Source organism: Perca fluviatilis, chromosome 12 (genome assembly GCF_010015445.1).
Source record: "Perca fluviatilis chromosome 12, GENO_Pfluv_1.0, whole genome shotgun sequence".
In the NCBI taxonomy this organism is placed as follows: domain Eukaryota; kingdom Metazoa; phylum Chordata; class Actinopteri; order Perciformes; family Percidae; genus Perca; species Perca fluviatilis.
The window spans coordinates 19,801,990-19,823,687 of NC_053123.1; the positions used below are offsets into that span (position 1 = coordinate 19,801,990).

Here is a 21,698-nt window from a genome sequence, read left to right on the forward strand (position 1 = left end):
CACACACACACACACACACACACACACACACACACACACACACACACACACACACACACACACACGCAGCAGCAGCAGCCATTACGACCCTTTAGTAGTAAAAGGTAATGTTTTAGGGGACTATGGTTTTACTAAGAATACACATACACACTTTCCTCGGTTCCTTCCCTCCTCTACTCTTGTGTAATTGTCCTCGGTGGTCTCTGGGCATTTTGATTGGCCGCGGCGGAGAGAGGAGGAGGAGAGACTGACGGGCTGGCACAAATTCCTCAGCGCTCCTCGAATTTCTTGAAATCACGGATCTCCTGCTCGCCTTCGTCCTGACAAACATCCAGACCAGCTCCCCTCCTCCTCCTCCGTGCACATAACCGAGCCGAGCAGCTTTAACAAAAATGGTAACGTACATTAAAAGTAGTTTCCTCAAGCTGCTGAGGAACTGGTGTGGAAACGGATGGAAGTGTTAAACTCTTACTTTTTCTTTTTTCGTGTCCAGATGTTGCGAAGTGTCGCCGTGCTCCTTCTGCTGGCCGTGGCTGTCTCTAACGCTGAGGTAAGTTTAGCATAAACGGCTTTGTTTTTCACTCTTAAACTATGATCCTTTTTTGTGTGGTTTCAAATGTGTACCAAGTGATGCCTTAAATCTGTACTGAACACTTTTCTGTACGAAGCTATCCGAGTAACATTAACAGCAGCTTTGTTCACAAAGCTAGACGAGCTAGAAAACATCTGGAAAAGGGTCTGAGTCAGTCTATCATCCGACACACACGGTGCTGGGGTATAAATCCGACATTTACAGATGACTGTGCAGTGCCTATAGCTTGTTATAGTATTTATATTCTTAAGGAGAACCAATTATGCCGTTATTGTTACCACTCATGCGCAATTATGAGCTCCATTGTGGAGACAATTCGGCTCCCAGTTAAACTAAATTGCCACTGGGACAGTTTCTTGCAATAGGGACATCATTCTTAATCCTGACAATTATTGTGCATATTGATGACAGTTTGATAGGCATGTATATGTTTTTTTCTTTGGCTGTAACCTGAAACAAACTCACATTTTGCATCCTGCTTGACCACACCAGAAATGCTCCTCCTAGTTCATTTTTTTTTTGTGGGGAGTTGTGAAGAACACAGCAAAAGCTGCCATAAGAACAACACAAGAGTGACAGACAGCTGTGAAAACAAAAGAAAGGAGCTGCTGTGAATATCTCACATGCCCTGCTCGCCTTTGGGTTTGATGGCCCTCATCATCAATATTGTAGGATGCTTCGGTGCCAAACGCTCCGCCGACTGGCAGCTGCTCTGGTGGCAAACACCGTGTTTGGGTGGTCAGTCAGAAAGCATGTGTGTTTGTCTGTGTACATTGGGGTGGTGAGTGTTCTCAAGAGTTGTGAGAATGCTCACCTTATGGCTCTCACACTGCAGTGCTAAGTAGTCCAACCTCTGAGTAAACACAGAGATAATGTGCTGTTAGATAGGCTGGCTTGATGTCGCAGAGGGATGACCACTTCAATCTGCTCATCAAACTCTCGGTGAGAAAGCCAATAAGTGTGTTTCCCAAAATGTCAAACTATTCCTTTTAAGAAATAGAAACACACACACACCAGGTGGTGGTTGATGGTCTTAACCTCACCATACACAGCTGTTGAACACCTGGCTCGGTGTTGACTCCGCTGTTGACCTGAACAACAGTTGCATACTGAGGAAATAAACAGGGGGAATAGCTGTGGCCTAGAGGATAGATTTTTTTAAACCGCTATGCCAAATGTGAAACACAAGATAAACCAATTGTCTGCTGTCTAGTCTATCTTCATAGCCTTACGCAGATGGACATTAGTGTCTCAACAGCCACGACATCATTCATAGCCTGACATGCGGGTCCTCCCTGCTGACCTTTCCCTACATTTGCTCACTGGCTAGAAAATGTGCCATTGTGTGTGCCTTAATTGGATTCATGGTCGTGATCTGTGAGGTATGGCATGGTGGAGACAGAGCACACAGCAGTGTCTGTTGAGTGTACCCACAAAGTTAATGGGGAGGCATTAGAAAGGCATCTATTCTCCAAAGGTAATTACCCTGATAATATATGGCCTGTTGTCGTGGGAAGGGCCAGAACTGGAATTCCAGTGTGCTGTCTAAAGGAGGTCAACAAGTTGGAGCAAAGCTGGATCTGATGAGCCTGCAGGGTGTGTATTTGGGTTATGTATAGGTCTTAGATTTACTGCATAAAAGAACTAGAAAATCTGGTGAAAACAGGAAAACAGGGGTGTGCGTGTGTGTGTGTGTGAAATAATGTGTTTATTTTCTGGCATGAGTGCAGGGTATTCAAATCTGGACCCTAACTCCTGATTTATTATGAAGGAGAACGCCTGTGTGCTTTCTGAGGTGACAAATTTCGGCGTTTGATGACAAGCCGCTCAGAGACGTTGTGCGGCCACGGTCTGGACTTTGTGTGTGTGTGTGTGTGTGTGTGTTTGTGAGAGAGAGTGCAGACAGGAAAGAGATATGCATCTTGTGAATAAAATGTTGATGTTTTACTCAAACATACCGGGAGCTTGATATGTAAAGGAGGTTGCGATGCAGGCGTAGTGAAAGTCATAAGAGTTTGCAGCCTTTGGGGATGTGTGTGCACACACTTGCATATAAACAGAGAGAGAGAGAAGTGTTTATATTTCTGTTTTTATGGCATGCGGTATTATTGTTTTATACTGCATCATTCGCTGTGACAGGGTGGAATGACACAGTGGTTAATTTAGTTATCTGCAGTAGCTCTGGATCTTGAAAAACACAAATGTCAAGCGGAAGTCATCTCAACAAGGCAGCTAGACAAGCTCTCCTCTCCTTAAAGACAGTCCTAGAGTTGAGAGGAAGACAGATTGAAGAGGAGAAAAAGAAGAAGACGCTGGTACCCCTGTTGAGGCCCTGGATCTGTAGCCGACCCTGATTGAGCCACAGCCTCTCTTGCACCTCACCACGTTGCCATGTTGATGCCTGTTCTCCCTCATTCAAGGTGGGCTAAAAATATCTGCCCAGGTGGAGGGAACATGAGCATGAGGGGACGCTGTGTCCTCTGTCTGTATCAGCCTGCTCTAATTACTGTAGCCCAACATCCACGTCATGGATCCTGCACAGGGATTGTTGAGGGCGGTGAGATAGAGTGATGTAAAACCGAAAGGAGATGGAACCACAGTCATGCAATTATAGCAGGGGAGATTGGGGGTGAGGTAAGACTTGTGTAGCGAGACAGAAAGAGGGGGGTGTACTGTGTTTCATGTCCCTGCAGTGTGTTCTCTTCACTCTTGGCTTGTCTTAAAAGGAGTCCTCATTTAGCTTACCAGCTGTACTGGTGTCTTATCATTACCAGCACTGTGCACTCAAAGGCACTACACACATAAATTAACACACACACACACACACACACACCCCCCCCCAAAAAAAAAAAAAAAAAAAAAAAAAAAAAAAAAAAAAAAAAAAAAAAAAAAAAAAAAAAAAAAAAAAAAAAAAAAAAAAAAAAAAAAAAAAAGAAGCGCACGGAAGAATACTCAAGGGGTTGTGAGTAAGAGATAATGAATATGTAACATGCTAACTTACTCATACATACTAAAAGTTAAACATACGTATAGGTGCGGAGGCTTGAATTAGTTCACTCAGGAAAAGAGGCCTCCTGAATACAGGTTATAAAGGGTGACCATTTCCCATTGTTTTCCTCTTTGTAGCTCATGGCCAAAAGCAATAAATCTATAACTTTAGCGTGACATGTTAAATAATTGTTTGACACTCTGTTTTAGTTCCTTTCAAAATTTCCTTTACAGTTTACTGATACGATAAATTGTCAAAAACGTATAGTACCCATTGGCTTCCACCAGTAATCGTCCTGTATCCAGCACCCTGTGTTGCACCTTGAGATCAGGCCCCGCATCTGAAATGCAGTTTTCACTGTGGGATGAGATATTAACTGTTCTCTCCAAATGTCACTGTTACAATTTCTTTTTACCATTAACACAACAACTGCTGTAGCTTTTAACTCTGAAGGGGTTCATGTAACAAATTACATTTTCTTGTGATCTGAGATGTGTGCTATAACACAGCAGACATGCAGGAAAAACATAAGTTTACTCACCATGTGTGTGTTGTGTAACAGACTTTTACAACAAAAACAGCTACACTACACCTGATATAATTTTTCAGTTGGTGAGTGATTTAATAATGTTGGGTACCCTTTCAGTCTTGGAGCTGAAAAAATTAGTTGATTGAGTCTGTTTTGATAATCAATTAACATTCCCTTGTTCAGCCTCCAAATTGTGAGGATTTGCTGCTTTTCTTTGTCCTGTATGATAGTGGTGGAAGAAGTACTTTGCTACTTTTAACCTTAAGTAAAAGTCGCAATACCACCCTGTACAACATTACAAGTAATAGTCTTGCATTGACAAAGTTTGTTAAGTAAAAGTGCACACGTATTATTAGCAAAATGTATCAAAAATAATAGTACTTAAAATTCAGAAAAATAGCCCCTGTGATTCAGGTCAGACTTGTGTTGGCTGGGGATCATTATTTCATACACCACATTTAGTTAACAAGCTTTCCCTCTCAAACTATTTCATTGTTTGAGCATGGAGGCTCAATCCTGACCTTTGAGAACAGTACCACAATAATCAAAGCTCAAAGCTACACTTACTAGCTTATGTGAGCTTTCGATCACATATCGTTGTCTTTATTTAGTGAATGGAGCTGCCTCAGATGTCTTGTTTATGAGAAATTTAAAGTATAAGTAGCAAAAACAAATGATTTAATAATATGATCAACACACAAGGTACATCAATTAATATGATTATTGAGTGCTTAGGCACAATTGACACTCAATTTAGGATTGCAACAAATGAATAATTGATTTATCTTTTTGTTTGTATGTAAAGAAAATAGTAAGACATTTCTATTGTGTCCCATCTCCCAGAGGTGGCATCTTCAGTCCAAATCCTACCATATATTCAGTTTATTGCACACAACAAAGAAAAGCGACAAACCCTCACGCTGTATCCAGGAAATCTAGCAGTTTTGCTGGAAAAACAGTTAATCGATTATCAAAATATTTGCCGATTAATTATCTGTCCATCCACTAATTATTAAATAATGAATTGACCAAACGTTTTAGCTGTAATTAAATCCTGACTTTTTTGTCTCATGTTTTTTTGTCAAAGTTGAACCAGGCATACGTGAAAAATTAGGATACAGATGAAGTTGTATGGATGTATCATCATGGTCCCACTGACCGTCTGACATGATGAAGGTTGAAGTCTCAGAACAGATTTTAAATGGCATCACACACTAAACACATTCTCCAGTCTGTAAATGAGCCTTTTCCTTCGACAAACATGTTCCAGCCGTTAGCCCCAATACTGGCCTCAAAGAGGGCAGGGAAACTGCTCATTCCCTTGGCCTTAGCCTAGCATGGGCCCTCCCTCCTTCCTCTCTCCTTTCCTGGCAGTGGAAAATGCCCAGAACAGAGCAGGGGTGGGAAAGAGGGGAGGGAAAGGTGGCGAAGTGAATAGAGAGAAAAAGAGGGCAAAAGAATTTCGGGGAAATTAGGTAAGATTAGGTAGAACAGAAGAGAACAAAAAAAGTACAGTCGGTACTTTATGCAGAAAATGATAACGAGAGAGAAATAGATGGTTAGAGGATTGGATGGATAAAGGTGGGATAATTTTGTATGGGATTGCCGTGAGTCAGGTGGGGGAGACAGGGGACACTTTTGTCCCAGCAGAGTGACAACAGGGTGAACAGGGGAGGGGAGGCTGGGGGTGGTGCTGTGTTCATAGCATTTTATGTTCTCCGCTGACGTTTTAACTGCTAGCAGATGTGTCTCTGCCCAGAACGTGACTTATTTCCTGCCTTTCTTTAGTCTCTCTCTATCTCTCTCACTTTCTCAGTTTTCTCTCTCTCTCTCTTCTTCCCTTCCTTTCTTTCAGTCTCTTTCTGTCTGTCTTTCTTCCTTTCATTTCTTTTTCTTCTTCTTGTTTCTTTCAGGATGTAGTTGGTACATTTCACCTCTCGAATAACGGGGCCTGTGGGTGTAAAATAAGAGGCTGCAGACTGGGGTGACATCATCCTGTCCGTTGGTGCATTCCTTTCACACTGAATAAGAAACAGGGGGAATAATAACAGGCAGATCAGTGTAAACTGGTTTTTACTAAAGGTCCCTTTGTTTCTGTAGGTTTAATCATAGACATGGCCCCCCAGAGAGTGTTTGAGACCACCCATAGAGCTCTTACAAAGAGCTCATATCTTTATTACACACTCAAATTAGTCTTACTTTGGCCTCATTTTTCCAAGGACACATCATGCCAGTTCCACTATCAGCTTATTGTCATATAAATCCATGAAATTCTAAGCAGACACTTCAAAGGAAGCATGTCATTTTGGGGTGTTGAATAAGTGTTTTTGTATGTCTGGTCTCAAGAGGCTGTCAAGTACAGAAGAAATTAGACTGAACCCGGTTTGATATGTACAAAGTGTACAGTTGAATAGATTCAGAAGGAAGAAAATGCAAGAAATTTGAGAATGGAGGCCTAAATATTGAGGGCAACTGCTATAGCTTTCTGTAATGATTCAAAACCGGAGACGATGATAGTCTGTTATGTTTCTCCCCTGTGCGATGGATTTAGACACAAGCTTGTATTGAATTCTTTAAAGGACACTTCTCTTCCGGTAAGGCCCAGTTAGAGGGTAAAGAGACGTAAGAAGAAGGTCTTCATGGGTAGACAGAGAAAAGCTGTTTGGTTTGAGCCCTCCTTGTCCTCTTGTCGCTCCTGGCATGAGCCCATGTCTCATGAAGCTGACCAGCATTGGACAATCTAGAGAATCTAGAGCTGGAGAGACAACACAGGGGGAGATGCTGGGGGTGGGGGAGAGCAAGGGCCACCTCTCTGACCTAGATACTGAGGAGATTTTTGGCTCAAGACGAACTCTGTCGGACCCCAGCTGAGGCCAAACAAAGCTGAGGAATGTACACCCCCTACCTCTTGATTCTGTCTCTCGTCTACATCATTCACCTTCACATTTTATTTCACCTCCTTTACACGCTTGTCAAACAGTAGGTTGCATTTTGAGGCTGTGAGGGAGAAGTCGCCATGCTGTGCATGCATTTGTCTGTCCATCTGTCAGTCTGAGACTCTGTGTCGCGATAGTGAAGTACGTGCTGTAGGAAATGGAATCAGTGTAGTGTAGGTGGAAAACCAAACACTATTAGTGTTTTGCTTTCAGCCACATTAAGTTTCTCACACACATATACCTTCTAAAAGGTGTTTATAAACTCAAAAGTGAGGTTGTTAGAGCTAAAGTATTTGGAGTAAAATGAACTTGCAGTTTATGATTACCAGTAAATTAAAGTACTAATTAAGCCAACTCATACTGTATATCATCAGTATATGCAACTCGAAAATATTAAATTATAAAGTATAAACACTCAGTATTTCATGTTCACTAAACTCAATATTTATTGGTTTCTTGTTCAGTCATTTTAATTCACCGTAACTCTACAACATCGACTTCAAAAAATAAGAGTTTACTAAACTCAGAAGATAGTATATGCTACTGGCACTCAACAGTTTTAAGTAAGTAAAACCTCTTAACAAATTTTAATTTTACAGTACTTATTCCAATTAATTATTTTGAGCATTCAGGTTTACAGTGTACACATGTATTCTCAAGACAAACTGCACTCAATTTAAACGAATAGTTCAACATTTTGGTGAAACAGTTTTTTGGAGAACATTGATACTACAGTCATGTCCATATGCTTTATAGAGCCAGGCTAGTTGATTTAGCCGCTTTATTGTTTCCAGGTTTTATGATAAACTACGCTCCTAGCTGTAGCTTCATATTAACATTCATGAGAGTGGTATTGATATTCTCCACTTTCTGCAAGTGAATACGTGCATCTCCCAAAATGTCAAACTATTCCTTCCATGCCATTATGTACATAATATCCCAGTAGCTGTTAAGACAACCATATGAAATAAAGTGTTCAGTATTATAATTCTGTTTTAAGCACAAAGCTTTGCTGATTATAAATGCCAGCTAGAAAAATCTCTAAATTGAGACAGATTGATGCCTTCAGGACACAGTTGGGAGCTTTAATGCCTGCCTCGATTTCCCTGCCTCATCTTCTCACGTCAGCATCATAGTTGTAACTCTCTAATGATTTCTGAAATATAATTTCTTTGATGAATAACTGTGAGTTTTGGGGGGTAAGCTACCACATAAAACATCTGAGCAGTTTTTAAATTGTTTAATACTTTGCCCTTAGTTGGTATAAAATTAAAACATGATTAACTGCTTCCATTCAGATTGTTGTTCTTTATTCAGTTACAAAACTGTGGGAGAAGCAGTTCTGAGTGTAAAAACGGAAAGGCTTTTTTCTCGGGTAGTGACCAGAATGAATAGAAACCGCATTACTCGTCCATATTCTTGCATCCTTCTGGGACCATTTTATTTTAATATTTCAAGTTGTCAAATAGCATAATATTTTATTCATAAAAACACTTACCCGGCTTGCTCTACCTTAGGGGAAAGAGGAAAATGTTTTGTCAAACGTATCTTTTACACTGAGCTGCCAGTTTACTAGATACATCTAGCTGCATTAAATGAATCCAATAAAAAAGCCCTGCAACAAATCCTATCTTTATAAAGCTTATTATATTCGGTTATTGTTGAAATTGTGTCATAGGGAGGCTGATGCTATGCAAACTGAAACACCTTTCACCTTTTCATAATGCAGTACAATTCAACAGCACTGGAAAGTACACCCTCCACAATAAGCATAGCGCTGAATCAACATCTCTCTAACACAGTCTCAAGAAATGCTCAATATGAACAGGACTTACTGCTGGGCTGTTGTATTGGATTGCATTAAATGAAGCTCTGTGTGCCCAGTAAGCTGATCGAGCTGATTAAACTGATCTTGATTGCTATAGAAAGTCATATTGTTGTATAATTCATTAACAGGAAGGTTAAATGCAATATTTAATGTAGTTATTTTTTTCAAGTAACACCCATTAGTCCATTGTCACTGTAGGTATGTCCACGTCAGGGTGTTCACAATCCATAAATCAATGTTTTCTATGCTAATGAGGGGCTAGTTTCATTGTGGGAATGGATTCACAGTGGCTCTAAAGTGACACCCACAGGAAAAAAAAGCTGGCCAGCTAGATCAATGGAGCATCACACACACACACACACACACACACACACACACACACACACACACACACACACACACACACACACACACACACACACACACACACACACACACACACACACAAAACACAAAACATGCACTTAAGGGTGGATAGGCTCCATTACCCTACCGTTGTGTGTGCTGTATCGACGGATGCAGAAAGACATGCTAATAGATGTTCTAATGTGTTTTCTATGTGTTCGTGTGTGCAGATTTAGCCTTGCTGCTGTTGTACTGCCTGCACCCTTATCAACAGTAGAAGATGAAATAAGCTTTTTAATTTTTTAACTGAAGCGAGAACACATTGCCCTTTACCTCCAGTCTGCCTCAGCATGAAGCCATTCAACACAGTGATGGGGAGAAATTGACTTAAGAGCGCACACAACCACTGCCTCTCCTCTTGTATCTTTCCCATCTACCTGTCTCTTAGTAATAGTCAGACTCTCTGCACATCTTTCTCATCAACTTCTTCCTCTCTCTGCTCACATTTTTCCTCTGTCTAGCTCTGCAAAACTGGTCTCGGATCACTGACATGTCTCTTGCAGCCGTAAAAGGGCATGGCACTGAAAATAAGATGACAAGGCAGGGAGAATTACAGCAGAGGAGAAATAAAAGTACACTAGACTTGAATTGAGAGGCCCCACACAGAGATAGGGAAATTAAATTATGCACTTAGGGGTTTTGAGAAATATCACGCAAATCTTTTTATCTTCTTTAAACATTTAAATAAGTTTAACCTCCTTACAAAAAAAACAACAGAAAATGTGGAAGAAAAGGGCCAGAAGTCGAGGAAAATGAACTGTGGAATATGTATGTATATACAATCAGTTTTATGCTTGAGGCAGCTCTCTGTATGAAAGCCTAATCTGTTATGATTCACCAGTCACTTATCAGAGCTCTGGCTCCTGTGATTGGTTTTAAATGGGAAATGGTAATCTTAAAGGAATACTTTAATATTTTGGTAAATGCACTTATTTGCTTTGAAAATTTGTGACTGTACACTAAATATGAAGCTACCACCAGCAGCTGGTTATCTTAGCTTAGCATAAAGACTGTAAACAGGGGAACAGCTGGTCTGAGTCTATCCAGCACTAACAAATCTGCCTACCAGCACTACAACTCACTAATTAACATTTTGGATCTTGTGGAGTTTTAATGTAACTGTGATGTCACCAGACAACCAGCAGAGACTCCAGGAAGTCACTGCTCCCGACAGATAGTGTGGCACATAACACCCCTAACTGCAAATTGTGGTTACTTTTTACTTTTTTTATGGACTAATCAAACTAAATATCATTAGTGAGCTCTAGAGGTGCTGGTAGATTTCTTTTAACCGTAGGACAGAACCAGGCTAGCTGGTTCCCCCTATTTCCAGCCTTAATGCTAAACAAAGCTAACTTGCTGTTGGCTTTAGCTTCATATTTAGCGAACAGATCTGAGAGTGGTAAGAATTTCTCATCTAACTCTCAGCAAGAAACGTAATAAAAGTGTTTCCCAAAATGTCAAAGCCTTTTTTTGTTTTTGTGACCATGATATGTACTGAGTGGAACAACTGGTCAGTGCTCTCTGGTGGATAAACTATATATACTGTAGGGGTTACATTGTGTCTTAATCACCTATGACATACCTTTTATATTCCCATATTGCTATTTCTTGTTACTTATTATTAGCCATCATATACAACAATACCAATATCTAACATTTAATAGATAACATTTCTATTGTCCTAGCTCTCTCCTCAGAGTTAGACGACCAGAAACCTGGATATAGTTAGAATGATATATACAGCGAGACAGCTTTTACCAGTTTTTCTAGGTTCCATGTAAAGGCCATATCCCAAATTATAATCTAAACCAGGTTAATGTACTCAATGATGATGCATGTCTGCACCGTCCTGTTCATCGCAACAATGAAGGCTCCTTGCAGGCATGATTTATGACCACATAAGGCATTCTCCTGTCCGTGGTTTGTTGAAGGTTGGTTGGGTGTCATTACAGTCGCTTTGTCTGTTGTTTTCTACAGTCTGTCAATCATAAATTCTGAACAACACGCTCTGCTGTGATCTCATTATGGGGGTGGTTCCATTTGCCTCTTTTGATTGACACCTCTGTGATCTTGCCACAACAGGAGCCTGTACATGCTCTCACCATAGCAACAATCCACTTGAATCATCTGGAAAAAAAGAGCTAAATGTCAGGGATCCTCTGCTGGTTCTACTCGGAGAGAGATGGACAGACAGAGCTCTACGTTTATACCAGATTCACCAAAGCAGAGCATCCATTATTCATGTTCTCATTGGAGGTTTCTACAGGTTTTAACAGGCTCCTAGCCCAGCTGTGTCTAACAAACTGAATTGTCCAACATGCTCAAAGCCACAGGGATTGCTTTGAAGATTTTCATGACCTCAACTTTGGAGTGCGAGTGTGTGTGTGTCTTTAAAGCATACATAAAAATGAACCAAAACCCTCTCCTCTCACCACTTCGGGTTAAAGCAGCTGCACTGTGATGCTTGCATGTGACTGCTTCCCCTCTCCCAGTCCTGCATCCATCTTGTTATATTCTTTTATTGGTAAGCTTATGAGAGTTAGGTCACAAGAATCCAGCATCAGTTTAACCTAAATACCAGACCTTGAACTCACACACACAGCAGCTTGATTGCCAGCTCACGTGTGCTCATACACAGAGGGCCAACTTTCGGTCCGCTCTTACAGGAAACAGCGGCTTAAAGAGGAGGAGGGGAGTCTAGAGAAACGGGGAGGAGAAAATATTTCAGAGCATGGGAATGGGCCCAAAGGAAAACACAGCTCAGACTCCAGATGTGGAAACACCCTGTACAGACGCAAACACAAACCCACACACACACACACACACACACACACACTTATACAAAGACACGCAGATAAGGAAAGGAGGAGGTAATGAGGGTCATAAAGCAGCTCTAGGAGCTCCGCTTGGCATCTTGTGATTGGTTGGTTTGTAGCTCTCGTGAGCAAGTCCTCTGGCGATATCTTTCAACAAACAAACAAAAGACAAAGAAACAAAGGCAAGTGTCAACAACAGAAAATGAGACTGACTAAATGTACTGTAAAAACTGAAACACTAGAAACATTAGATTATTTGTACAGTTTGGTTGTAGTCCTGTAAGGTCTCATCACGTCATGCTTATCTATGGTTCTCATTCTGTCTTCAGTCTTTGTTTCCCTTAGCACACTTACACACAGAGATAATACTGTTGTCAACACTCCATCTGTTTTCATTTGCAGCATTGCCTTGTGTAATCCACTCTAAAGACATCATCTTTTCTAAGTGGAGTATGGTCAGCTGTCACTTGTTGAACTTAGTCTGCAACATTAGTGGCAACATAAGTGGGTCTCCAGAGACTTTAATTAAAAGGACAGGCAATTAAACATGAACAGGGATAAGGCATTTACTGGAAAGCATAATAATCATAATAATCTGTTACTTTAACAAAAGAAATGTTTAGATTTTAAAATATGCAACTTGATCCAGATCTAAATTGAAATATACAATAATAGGTAAGGTAAGATTGGATAGGTAAGATTGCAGCCATATTTTTTTTAGAGAATCCAAAGTCAAGCTCAGGAATATTCAGACTTTGCACAAGGATGCAATGTGTTTCAAGTGAGTCAAAGGCATAGACCGCAAAGTCATGGCCATTTTAATTTATCATGTTGGTGAGGTAGCGCCACCTTGAGGGGAAATGTCATCAATCTTTGAAGGTTGGCTCAGAGTTGACATGTGCATGCATCTTTTAAATTTGCTAAAATGAAACAGTCTAAGAAGCAATTTATGTTAAATAGGCCACACTAACAGTTGGATTTGGAGTTATGCAAGTATGTAAAATTATGTACCAACATTTTTTTTTAAATTAATTGGTGGAAAAGTGGTGGAAAAGGTGTTGTGCACAATTCAGGGGTTATAAGAGAGCAGTTCTTTATGAATGGAAACAAAAATCTAGGCAAATTGAAGTCTGTTTTTGAGATATCTCGCTGCAATGGTATTTCTAAAGTGCTAACAATGTGTTTACTTTCTTTCAGGAGCTGCAGAGCAAGAGCAAAGTGTGTGCCAATGTGTTCTGTGGGGCCGGCAGAGAGTGTGCTGTTACAGAGAAAGGGGAGCCCAGCTGTCTGTGTATAGAGGTAAGTGTTGGGGTGTGCAGCTCTGCAGAGACCATGTGACATTACTTTCACACAAGAAAGGAGTGGTAATGTAAGAAGAAAAAAAGGACATGAGATTAAATTTCCCCCTAGTTTTCACGTCTCTTCCTACCCTCTCTCTCTCCCTCTCCCTCTCCCTTTCCAGAGCTGTAAGCCCCACAAGAGGTCAGTGTGTGGCAGCAATGGTAAGACCTACAGGAATCACTGTGAGCTCCACAGGGATGCTTGTCTGACTGGCTTGAAGATACAGGTTGCCCACGATGGACACTGCCATGGTACGAGCAGCAGCACATGACATTTTGGTTAAATCATGATGAAACTTCTCTACTAGCAGAAAAGCCACCTATATATGTAATTCATATGTACTGTATATGTATCATTTTGCAATTAACAAATGGCTCATTCAGCTTCTGTTTTAAATATGGAAAGGCTACACCATCCATAAATAGCTGGCGGACAGAATGGGACCATGGTTCTCTTGTAACATATGTGTCTGTCACTCTAAGTACTGGATTATATTCTTATCAAGGGCAACAAAGTGTTCTGATAGTCAAGGACACTTTGTCTAGAGGAGGTTCCAAATCTGAACACGATAGAAGATGAGAGGGCGTGGGATGGATATTTTAAACTTAAACGAAATCGTGTAGTTAGGTGTGACAGCAACACAGACTTACAACAACACTTGAGTACGGACAATGTTTTTTTCTCCTGATAACCCAGTGACCTAGCGCTGATTCAATACCAATGCTCTCTTTTTTCCAAATGCAATATACCTCAATGCATAGAACTCAATAGAATACTTTTTCTGTAAGATAATATAAGACCACGGACTTCTTTGGAACTAAAAACTGAGGTAGGGGCCTTCCATGACTGAATTGATCTAACTGGTAGTGGAAACAAATTTTGAGTTATTTTTTAAGGCCATTGACTAAGAAACTGAATTTATTGGAAATTGGTCAGTGTAAAGGTCAGTATTTGACACCAATACCAATATGGCATATCAGATCGGTGTATCCCTCTTCCTCAGTGTTCTGTAGTGGGGAGTCAGGGGTCAAATACACGGTGGAAGCTCAAATATTAAAGCCAAACTTTGTTATTGTTTGGTTCTTTCAGCAATGGCCCAATTTGGACAGTAAGCTCTTACTTACCCCTTCCACTAAGCTGGCTAGTGGAAGGTACATTTAATTGAACTGGTTGTGTGATCTCTGAACTAGCCAATATTCATGAAACTGATATGTGAGGTTAAAAAGTCTACATATAAGGCCACGCACACATCACTGCAGACTCCTGTCCTGGCCTTAACATATCTATTAATGCATCTAATATTAGCATCTTATCTTGAGTGAACTTTCAATGCGCCAAGTGGTAGTAGTTATGTCATACTTTCCTCTGCAGACCTTTGGCCAAGTGCTCAGAGACAGCCAGAGTTTATCTCCAATAATCTATATCAAGTCAACAATGGTCAATTGATTTTTTTGTTGTTGTTGTTGCTTCAAATGTTATATTATTTTTTTCTTTTTTAATCACCTGTAGAGAAGAAAGCAGAGCAGGCAGCCGCCAGCCCAGGTGAGTGTGTGTGTGTGTGTGTGTGTGTGTGTGTGTGTGTGTGTGTGTGTGTGTGTGTGTGTGTGTGTGTGTGTGTGTGTGTGTGTGTGTGTGTGTGTGTGTGTGTGTGTGTGTGTATGTGTGCACTCTTGGTTGTATTGCATATATGTATATATTCATGTTCTGCAGACTTGAAGGTGTTTACAATTTTAGTGAGACCATGGATTTGAGCCATGGTTCACAGAAGGGTTATGGGTCTGGTGTTAAGATTGGCTATTATGATAATAACTGCACAAAATGACAGGGGTAAATTGTGATATAGCTTGCGAGATAAATTTGACCCTTTGGATTAGTTATTATTGCTTTTGACCTATGAATATGTTCCCAACCCTGCAGTGGTTTGCTACGCTGCTGACCGCAATGAGCTGAGGAGTCGTGTGATCCAGTGGCTGCAGACTGAGGTTGTCCCAGACGGCTGGTTTGCCAAGGGATCCAACTTCTCTGACATCTTGCTCAAATACTTCAAGGTGGGCTTCTTTTCTCTGAACAGGACCCTGGTCTCAATTAGTGCACCATTCTTTATACAGAATACCCCAGTGTATTTATTTATATTTATAGGCCTCCTCCAACCACCCTGATGCTTAAAGCTGTGTCTAATTATTCATGTAGCAGACCTTTTCAAGCGTGTCAGCTGATGGTTATAATTGAGTTTAATGAGGTCCTGCAGAGGAGGACCCCTGCCGCTCTATGGGCTGACATGAATGCCATTAAAGCAGAAGAGCAGATGGTTTTTTTGAACAGTTTGTGTTAACAGCAGTTTCCCACCATACAAATATGCTGCATATTAGTATATTTACCCTTAATTTTATATAGCATCTCATGGTCTCAAGGTCCAACTATAACTATTTAAGTATTACTGCCAAACTATTTAAAAAGCCTTGGCTAAAGTAGACCTATTATATACTGTTCAGGTTCATACTTGTACTTTGTGTTTCTACTAGCACATATTTACATGCTTTAATGTTCAACAATACTTTATTTTCTCATACTGCCCATGGCTGCTGCACCTGTATTCACCCTCCGTCTGAGACCCTCTGTTAGAGGGTCTTTTTAAGCCCTCCAACCCGAAAAAGCCCAGTCTGCTCTGATTGGTTGGCGTTTCCAGATATCCAGAGTCTCCGCATCTGTTAGTCATCTGATAGTGATGGGAAAAGTGTATTTTCAGTTTACTGGATAACTAGGATTAGTTCTCTAAAAAGATTTGTACAAAATATTTGTTCACTGAATCATTCAGTGCATGACCAGAGCTCTGACTGTAGTAACCCACTCAATGAACTGAACAATGAACTGAACAATGTCTGAACGTTCAGCTCAGCTCGCTAGTGAACTGGGAACGGAGAGTTTAGTCATGTACCGTTTGCAAACTGCAAGCTGGAGTCCTACCCTATTATGTACAGCATGTATATTTTGATGACACCTAATTATTAAATAAAATTTTTGGGAATTGGTACTTCTTCCTACTTCGAGAGACATGAGAGATGTAAAAAACAGTGACTGTGCGTCAAACTGCAGAATTATGAGCGCCACACAATCATTAATATCCTCAGCTCTCGTGTTTCGCAGTAAAAAGACATAAATAGAAGACTAGCCGTTTGTAGAGCGGATCTAGAGTGGATAAATGAAACTGAACGTTGTCGGTACCAGTCACAACAAAATGCTTGAACTGGGCTATTCAGTTCCAGTTGAATTTGGCTCACAAGGATTTCTTTTTTTGGCCACATTGAAAGCTGTGGTAGGCTCTTAATGTTTAGCACTTTTGGGCAAAAATTCCATAATAATCTTTCAGCATATTGTAATTAAAGTGGTCTGAGTGACCAGACTAGACTTCTGCGCCTCCTCCTGGCTCTGTATTCAGTCTGTAGAAAATCTAGCCATGAAATGTCAATCACAGGTCATTTTTATTTCCTATTGGCTGTTCTGCGTATGCATTTCCTGTGTGACAAAGAGGGGAGATGGAGAACTGCAGGAAGAGGTCTCACTTTAAATTCTGGAGTTTTTTGCATTCGATCCACTTGGGCTTTAATATATGCAGCCGACATTGTAACATTATAGATATGACAAAAAATACAGAAAACCATAATAGGTCTCCTTTAAGTCGCCTTAGAGAAACAGTATTACAGAGCATTTAGGTTAATAAGCAGCTACAATGTTAATTTAATATGAGCAATGAATATGCATTCATATAAAGATACATGCCAAAAATAACTATATGAGTAGAATTCTTCATGTTCCCACACCCATTTGACTGACCTTACCATCAGAAACAACAAGAAGTAATATTTCCATGCACATGACACAAATTGATCACAATATAGTGGGACCCTTGAAGAAGTATGTGTAATGTTTGTATCAGGCAGTCTAAAAGTTCATTGTGAAATGTTAGTGTTATTGTTCATATTCTATTGTTTTCCATGTTCCTGTAGTCGTATGACAATGGTGATTCTCAGCTGGACTCCTCAGAGCTGCTCAAATTCATCCAGCAGAATGACTCAGTTGTGGAGTTGCAGTCCTACGCAGACCAGGAGAGCAACAAGCTGCTCAGGTCAGTGGGTTCGTTTGTCGGTTTGCATGCTTACAAGAGTGTTTTTGAGGGCAGTGTGGAGTAAAAATGTCTACTGTTGGCATTATTCCCTTAAACTTTGTGGGGAAAATCTGTGGTAATGCTTGCACATACAGATCCAAATCTGTGTGCTGCTGTGCTATTTTAAGCTGCGCAGCAAAAGTCATTGAACTCTAACTAAACAGTGCAAACTTTATTGAAGGCCTCCTATGGGAGCCTGCGCTGGCATAAACACCTGTGCTCCGTGGGATATAACACTCTAAACCACTTATCATTTCTTCTGTAAGCTTAGTTTCTCAGCAATGTTCTGTTGCCACGCTATGGACCAGCTGATATATATTCAATGTTTGCATGTATATTTGTGCTTCCCAGGAGCCTGTGTGTGGATGCCCTCATTGAGCTCTCTGATGAAAACGCAGACTGGAAATTGAGCTTTGATGAGTTCCTGAACTGTCTGAAGCCTGGCTTCAATCCACCAGAGAAGAGTGAGTACTTTTTTGTGTACTTTGACGTCACATAAAGTTACACACCGGTAGATATAGTGTATGGATGCATTGACATTAACTCACTCAGGCAATCCCAACACCCAGCAAACTGTGGAAATGCCTCAAATTGCTTTTCATATTAGTTTTCACTTCAGTCTGCTCAGTCATGTGATGTACAATATATCTGGGACAAAGTTCACAGGAAACAGAGGCAACTTTTTTACATTCAGCTGTGGAGCACTGAACCCTTGAGCTTGTCCAGACTCAAGCACACACACACACACACACACACACACACACACACACACACACACACACACACACACTTGGTTGACTTTGTGTACAGGATTTCTTCGGTCATGGAAATCAAGACCTTCAAGCCTGAAAGAGGATGATGCTGCACATCTTGAATGTTTTGAAAATGTCTTGAATTTATTTATTTATTTTAATCTCTGACACACATGCTTACTATAAATTCTGCTTAGCGGAGGTTGTTGGTGGATTTGCTGACTTTTGATTAGTAAGCTAAAACTTGTGACTTTTCAAATGAAGCTGCTAGACGAATGATATAGTATTTTGAAATGCTGACAAGCCTTGGTCATGGATAACAGTGTAATGCTGTTTCTATTATCATTCTGCCACAGTCTATTATCGGTGGTCTTGGCTGAATATTTTGCCATGTGTCTTTCTGCAGAATGCGCCTTGGAGGATGAGACATATGAAGACGGAGCAGAGACTCAAGTAGAGTGTAACCGATGTGTTTGTGCATGCGGCAACTGGGTCTGCACTGCTATGACCTGCACTGGTGAGTTGAAATACAAGATACAACCTTTTTGCTATTTATTCTTTAGATCATTCTATTCACACCACACACTCACACATTAAGACAAATACCCATGGCCATTTTTGACCATTTCGTTATCTGTCTAGACAAAACAGCAGCTGTGGATGAGTCAGCAGACGCTGGGGCGGAGATGACTGAGGAGGAGTGGAACCTCCGTGTGGCTGAGCTCAACAAGCACCAGGTCTGTCTTTGCACTCTGAAAACCGTAAACAATAAAAAAATTTTTTTTAACATACTCATCATATCAGTCAGTCAACATAAAGTACATTCAAGATTTCTCTACAGAAAAGGACAAAACACCTAGCCTTAGTCACATCTTTTAAAGTGTATTTCAAAGCTCCATCACTGCCCACGGCTCATAAGATTCCGCTTGGTTATGAGATCCATGAAATATCACTGACATGAGCCATAACAAGTGTCTGTTTTTAGATCCCTTCAGGGTATAACCTTGATTACTTGCGATGTGTTTCTGGACAAAGAGCATTCGATTCAAACTGCTCAGCCAGCACAAAATAATTTACATGGGAATTGGTAGGGGTACATTTTTATGTTACTGTATGCGTACCAACCTAACATAGCTCAGTGAGCCAGGGTATCAGCAGCTTTATGACTCCTGGCTTGAAAAGTGAAACAGTAAATCCAAAGCTGGGAAATAAAGAAATGTTTTTTTTAAATTAGGTCAATAAAACTATGAAATGGATATGAAATAGAAGGCAGATGGCAGAAAAAATGATCACCAACATTTTCCCTTTTATTTTAGATTTTAAAAAGGTTGAAAGGGATGTCCTTAACCAAGATTTTGTGTGGATGATTCCGAATCATAATGTTATATAATCAGTTATTCCTAAGAGTGAATTATGTTACATGTTGCCATCTTCTTTATGCCTTGTGGCGCATAAGGCCTTGAGAGTGAATTATACATTGCCGGAATTAGGAAAGCCAGCATCTAGCAGTCTTAAAGGGGAACACAAACAACTTTACACATCAAAGTACGTTTACAGGTCTTGTGAAGTACTTCCGTAAAAAAAGTTGTATCAAGCCTTTTATGGCTACAAAGGGAGCTGTGTGAAGTCTGATAAATTGGCTGAAGTGATAAGTCAGCGCCGGTTGGGGCTGAAGACTAAAAGTTTGAAAATTAAAAAATCTGGCGGTGTGGAGTTAGAAAGAAGTGAGCTTACCGGACCACTGTAGCCAAACTGTTGGTGGTCGAGTTGCATTGTGGGCAATGTAGGCACCAGGTTTTGACAAGTAAGAAGAATGTGTTTAATAACAAAACAAAATGTCTGGTTTTGCTGTTTTTATTTTTTTCAACAGTCCATCGTGAGTCTGACAATGTTATAGGAGTGCAATGCTAAATCTGTGAAGTATTACATAGCCTATTATGTGGTAGAACAATGATAGTTAACACAGGCTACATAAAAAGCCTTAAAAAGGGCTTGGTATCTCCTAGGACATATTGGAATAATGCTGCCAGTGTTCATTCTAGTACTTCTCTAAACAAATAATAGTGATCTAGAACCTCTCTAGCCCATGAATAAAGTTCTAGAACCAAGTTCTAAAACCTGACCTGACAAGCTATATACATTTCTGGAACCTCTACATTCATTATATATTTGTGGCATGTATACTCTTGTGTGTATGTGCTAGCTTAAATGTGTGAATGAGAGTATGAGGCTAACAAGGTAGGACTAGGGCTCTGGCTTGAGGCCATGACTGAGTCAGCAAGGCCATGTACTCTGTACTCCAGAAGGGCAGCTTATAATGCCATTGTAAACAAATATGGCTCTATGGGAAAAAGTTTGGGGTGACCAGGTGTACACTAAATTCAGTCATAAGGAAGTTGCTTCAAAATACAATGATGCTTTTAATGGATCAAGTATTCAAGTGATATGTGTTCATCCAAAACTGTTAACAAAACAAAAAAGCTCATAGATACAAATATTTCTGTCAACTCTTTTCATTGTTTGAAATACAGGAAACAGTTCAGAAGATGAAGACCAGCACAAAGGAGGCCTAAAAAAGGACGCAATGAAGGAGAGGATGCATGTCATCACCCTTCCTCCATACTTGATCGACCTTGCGGCCATGTGTTGTTATTAGACTGACTTTTTCATGTTTCTCTGCTATTTTAATTATTATACATTTTTTTACAATGTTTAAGTGTTTGTTTTGATGTTTGTTAGATTCAGGGGCTATCAAAGAGTATTATAGGATTCCCTTGTGTTCAGTACTGTCATATTTGATTGTATTACTGCGCCTCTACACTAGCCCTGGGGCTATTTTTACTACAATCCTTATATTTTTACAGTTATTATGAAAACAACTGTCAAGTTGTCACTGTTTTGGAATATGGAAAATATGGAAGTCATTGTTTGAGAAGGTAGTGAAGTAAGGAGCTAGGAGAATCCACCTGTTGAAATGAGAGAGCTGTCGGAGTACAGAGATAGCTGACTACTCGACACCTGGTGCAACAGGTTTTTCCACGCCCTCATAGGTTTCAAGATCAGCAGCTTGGTTAAAGAAGCTGGGATAAGAGTGTAGCTACTAGTGATTTTGATTTTGTTGCCATTCAGAACTGCCACCGTAGGCCACTACATGACCAATGCACTTCTCTTTTCTTTCTGTCTAGCTTTCTTAGGCTTTAGTTTATCACAAGCCTGAAATGTGTTTGTATCTTACTGCAAAAGTAATAATTTTGCTGCAAAATATTTTGCTTCTATGTACAGTATGTTTATCAGCTTGAGTTGGAACTCATCTTGTTCCCATGCTATGCTCAGGCAAGTCTCTGT

At 40.3% G+C, this 21,698-nt stretch overlaps 1 protein-coding gene across 1 annotated transcript; it reads left to right on the forward strand.

Moving 5' to 3' along the window:
- Positions 1-244: 244 nt before the first annotated feature.
- LOC120570226 (follistatin-related protein 1-like) lies at positions 245-21,698 on the forward strand. The gene is made up of 11 exons (XM_039818462.1): positions 245-395; positions 494-550; positions 13,296-13,397; positions 13,561-13,690; positions 14,949-14,981; positions 15,357-15,487; positions 17,444-17,562; positions 17,953-18,065; positions 18,760-18,870; positions 18,996-19,090; positions 20,885-21,698. The coding sequence occupies exons 1-11, from the start codon at positions 393-395 to the stop codon at positions 20,924-20,926; spliced, it is 936 nt and encodes a 311-aa protein (XP_039674396.1). The 5' UTR covers positions 245-392; the 3' UTR covers positions 20,927-21,698.

Coding starts and splice junctions, on each gene's coding strand:
- LOC120570226 (XM_039818462.1), top strand. Junction 551..13,295: donor TGGCTGTCTCTAACGCTGAG/GTAAGTTTAGCA, acceptor ACTTTCTTTCAG/GAGCTGCAGAGCAAGAGCAA. Junction 19,091..20,884: donor CTGAGCTCAACAAGCACCAG/GTCTGTCTTTGC, acceptor TTTGAAATACAG/GAAACAGTTCAGAAGATGAA.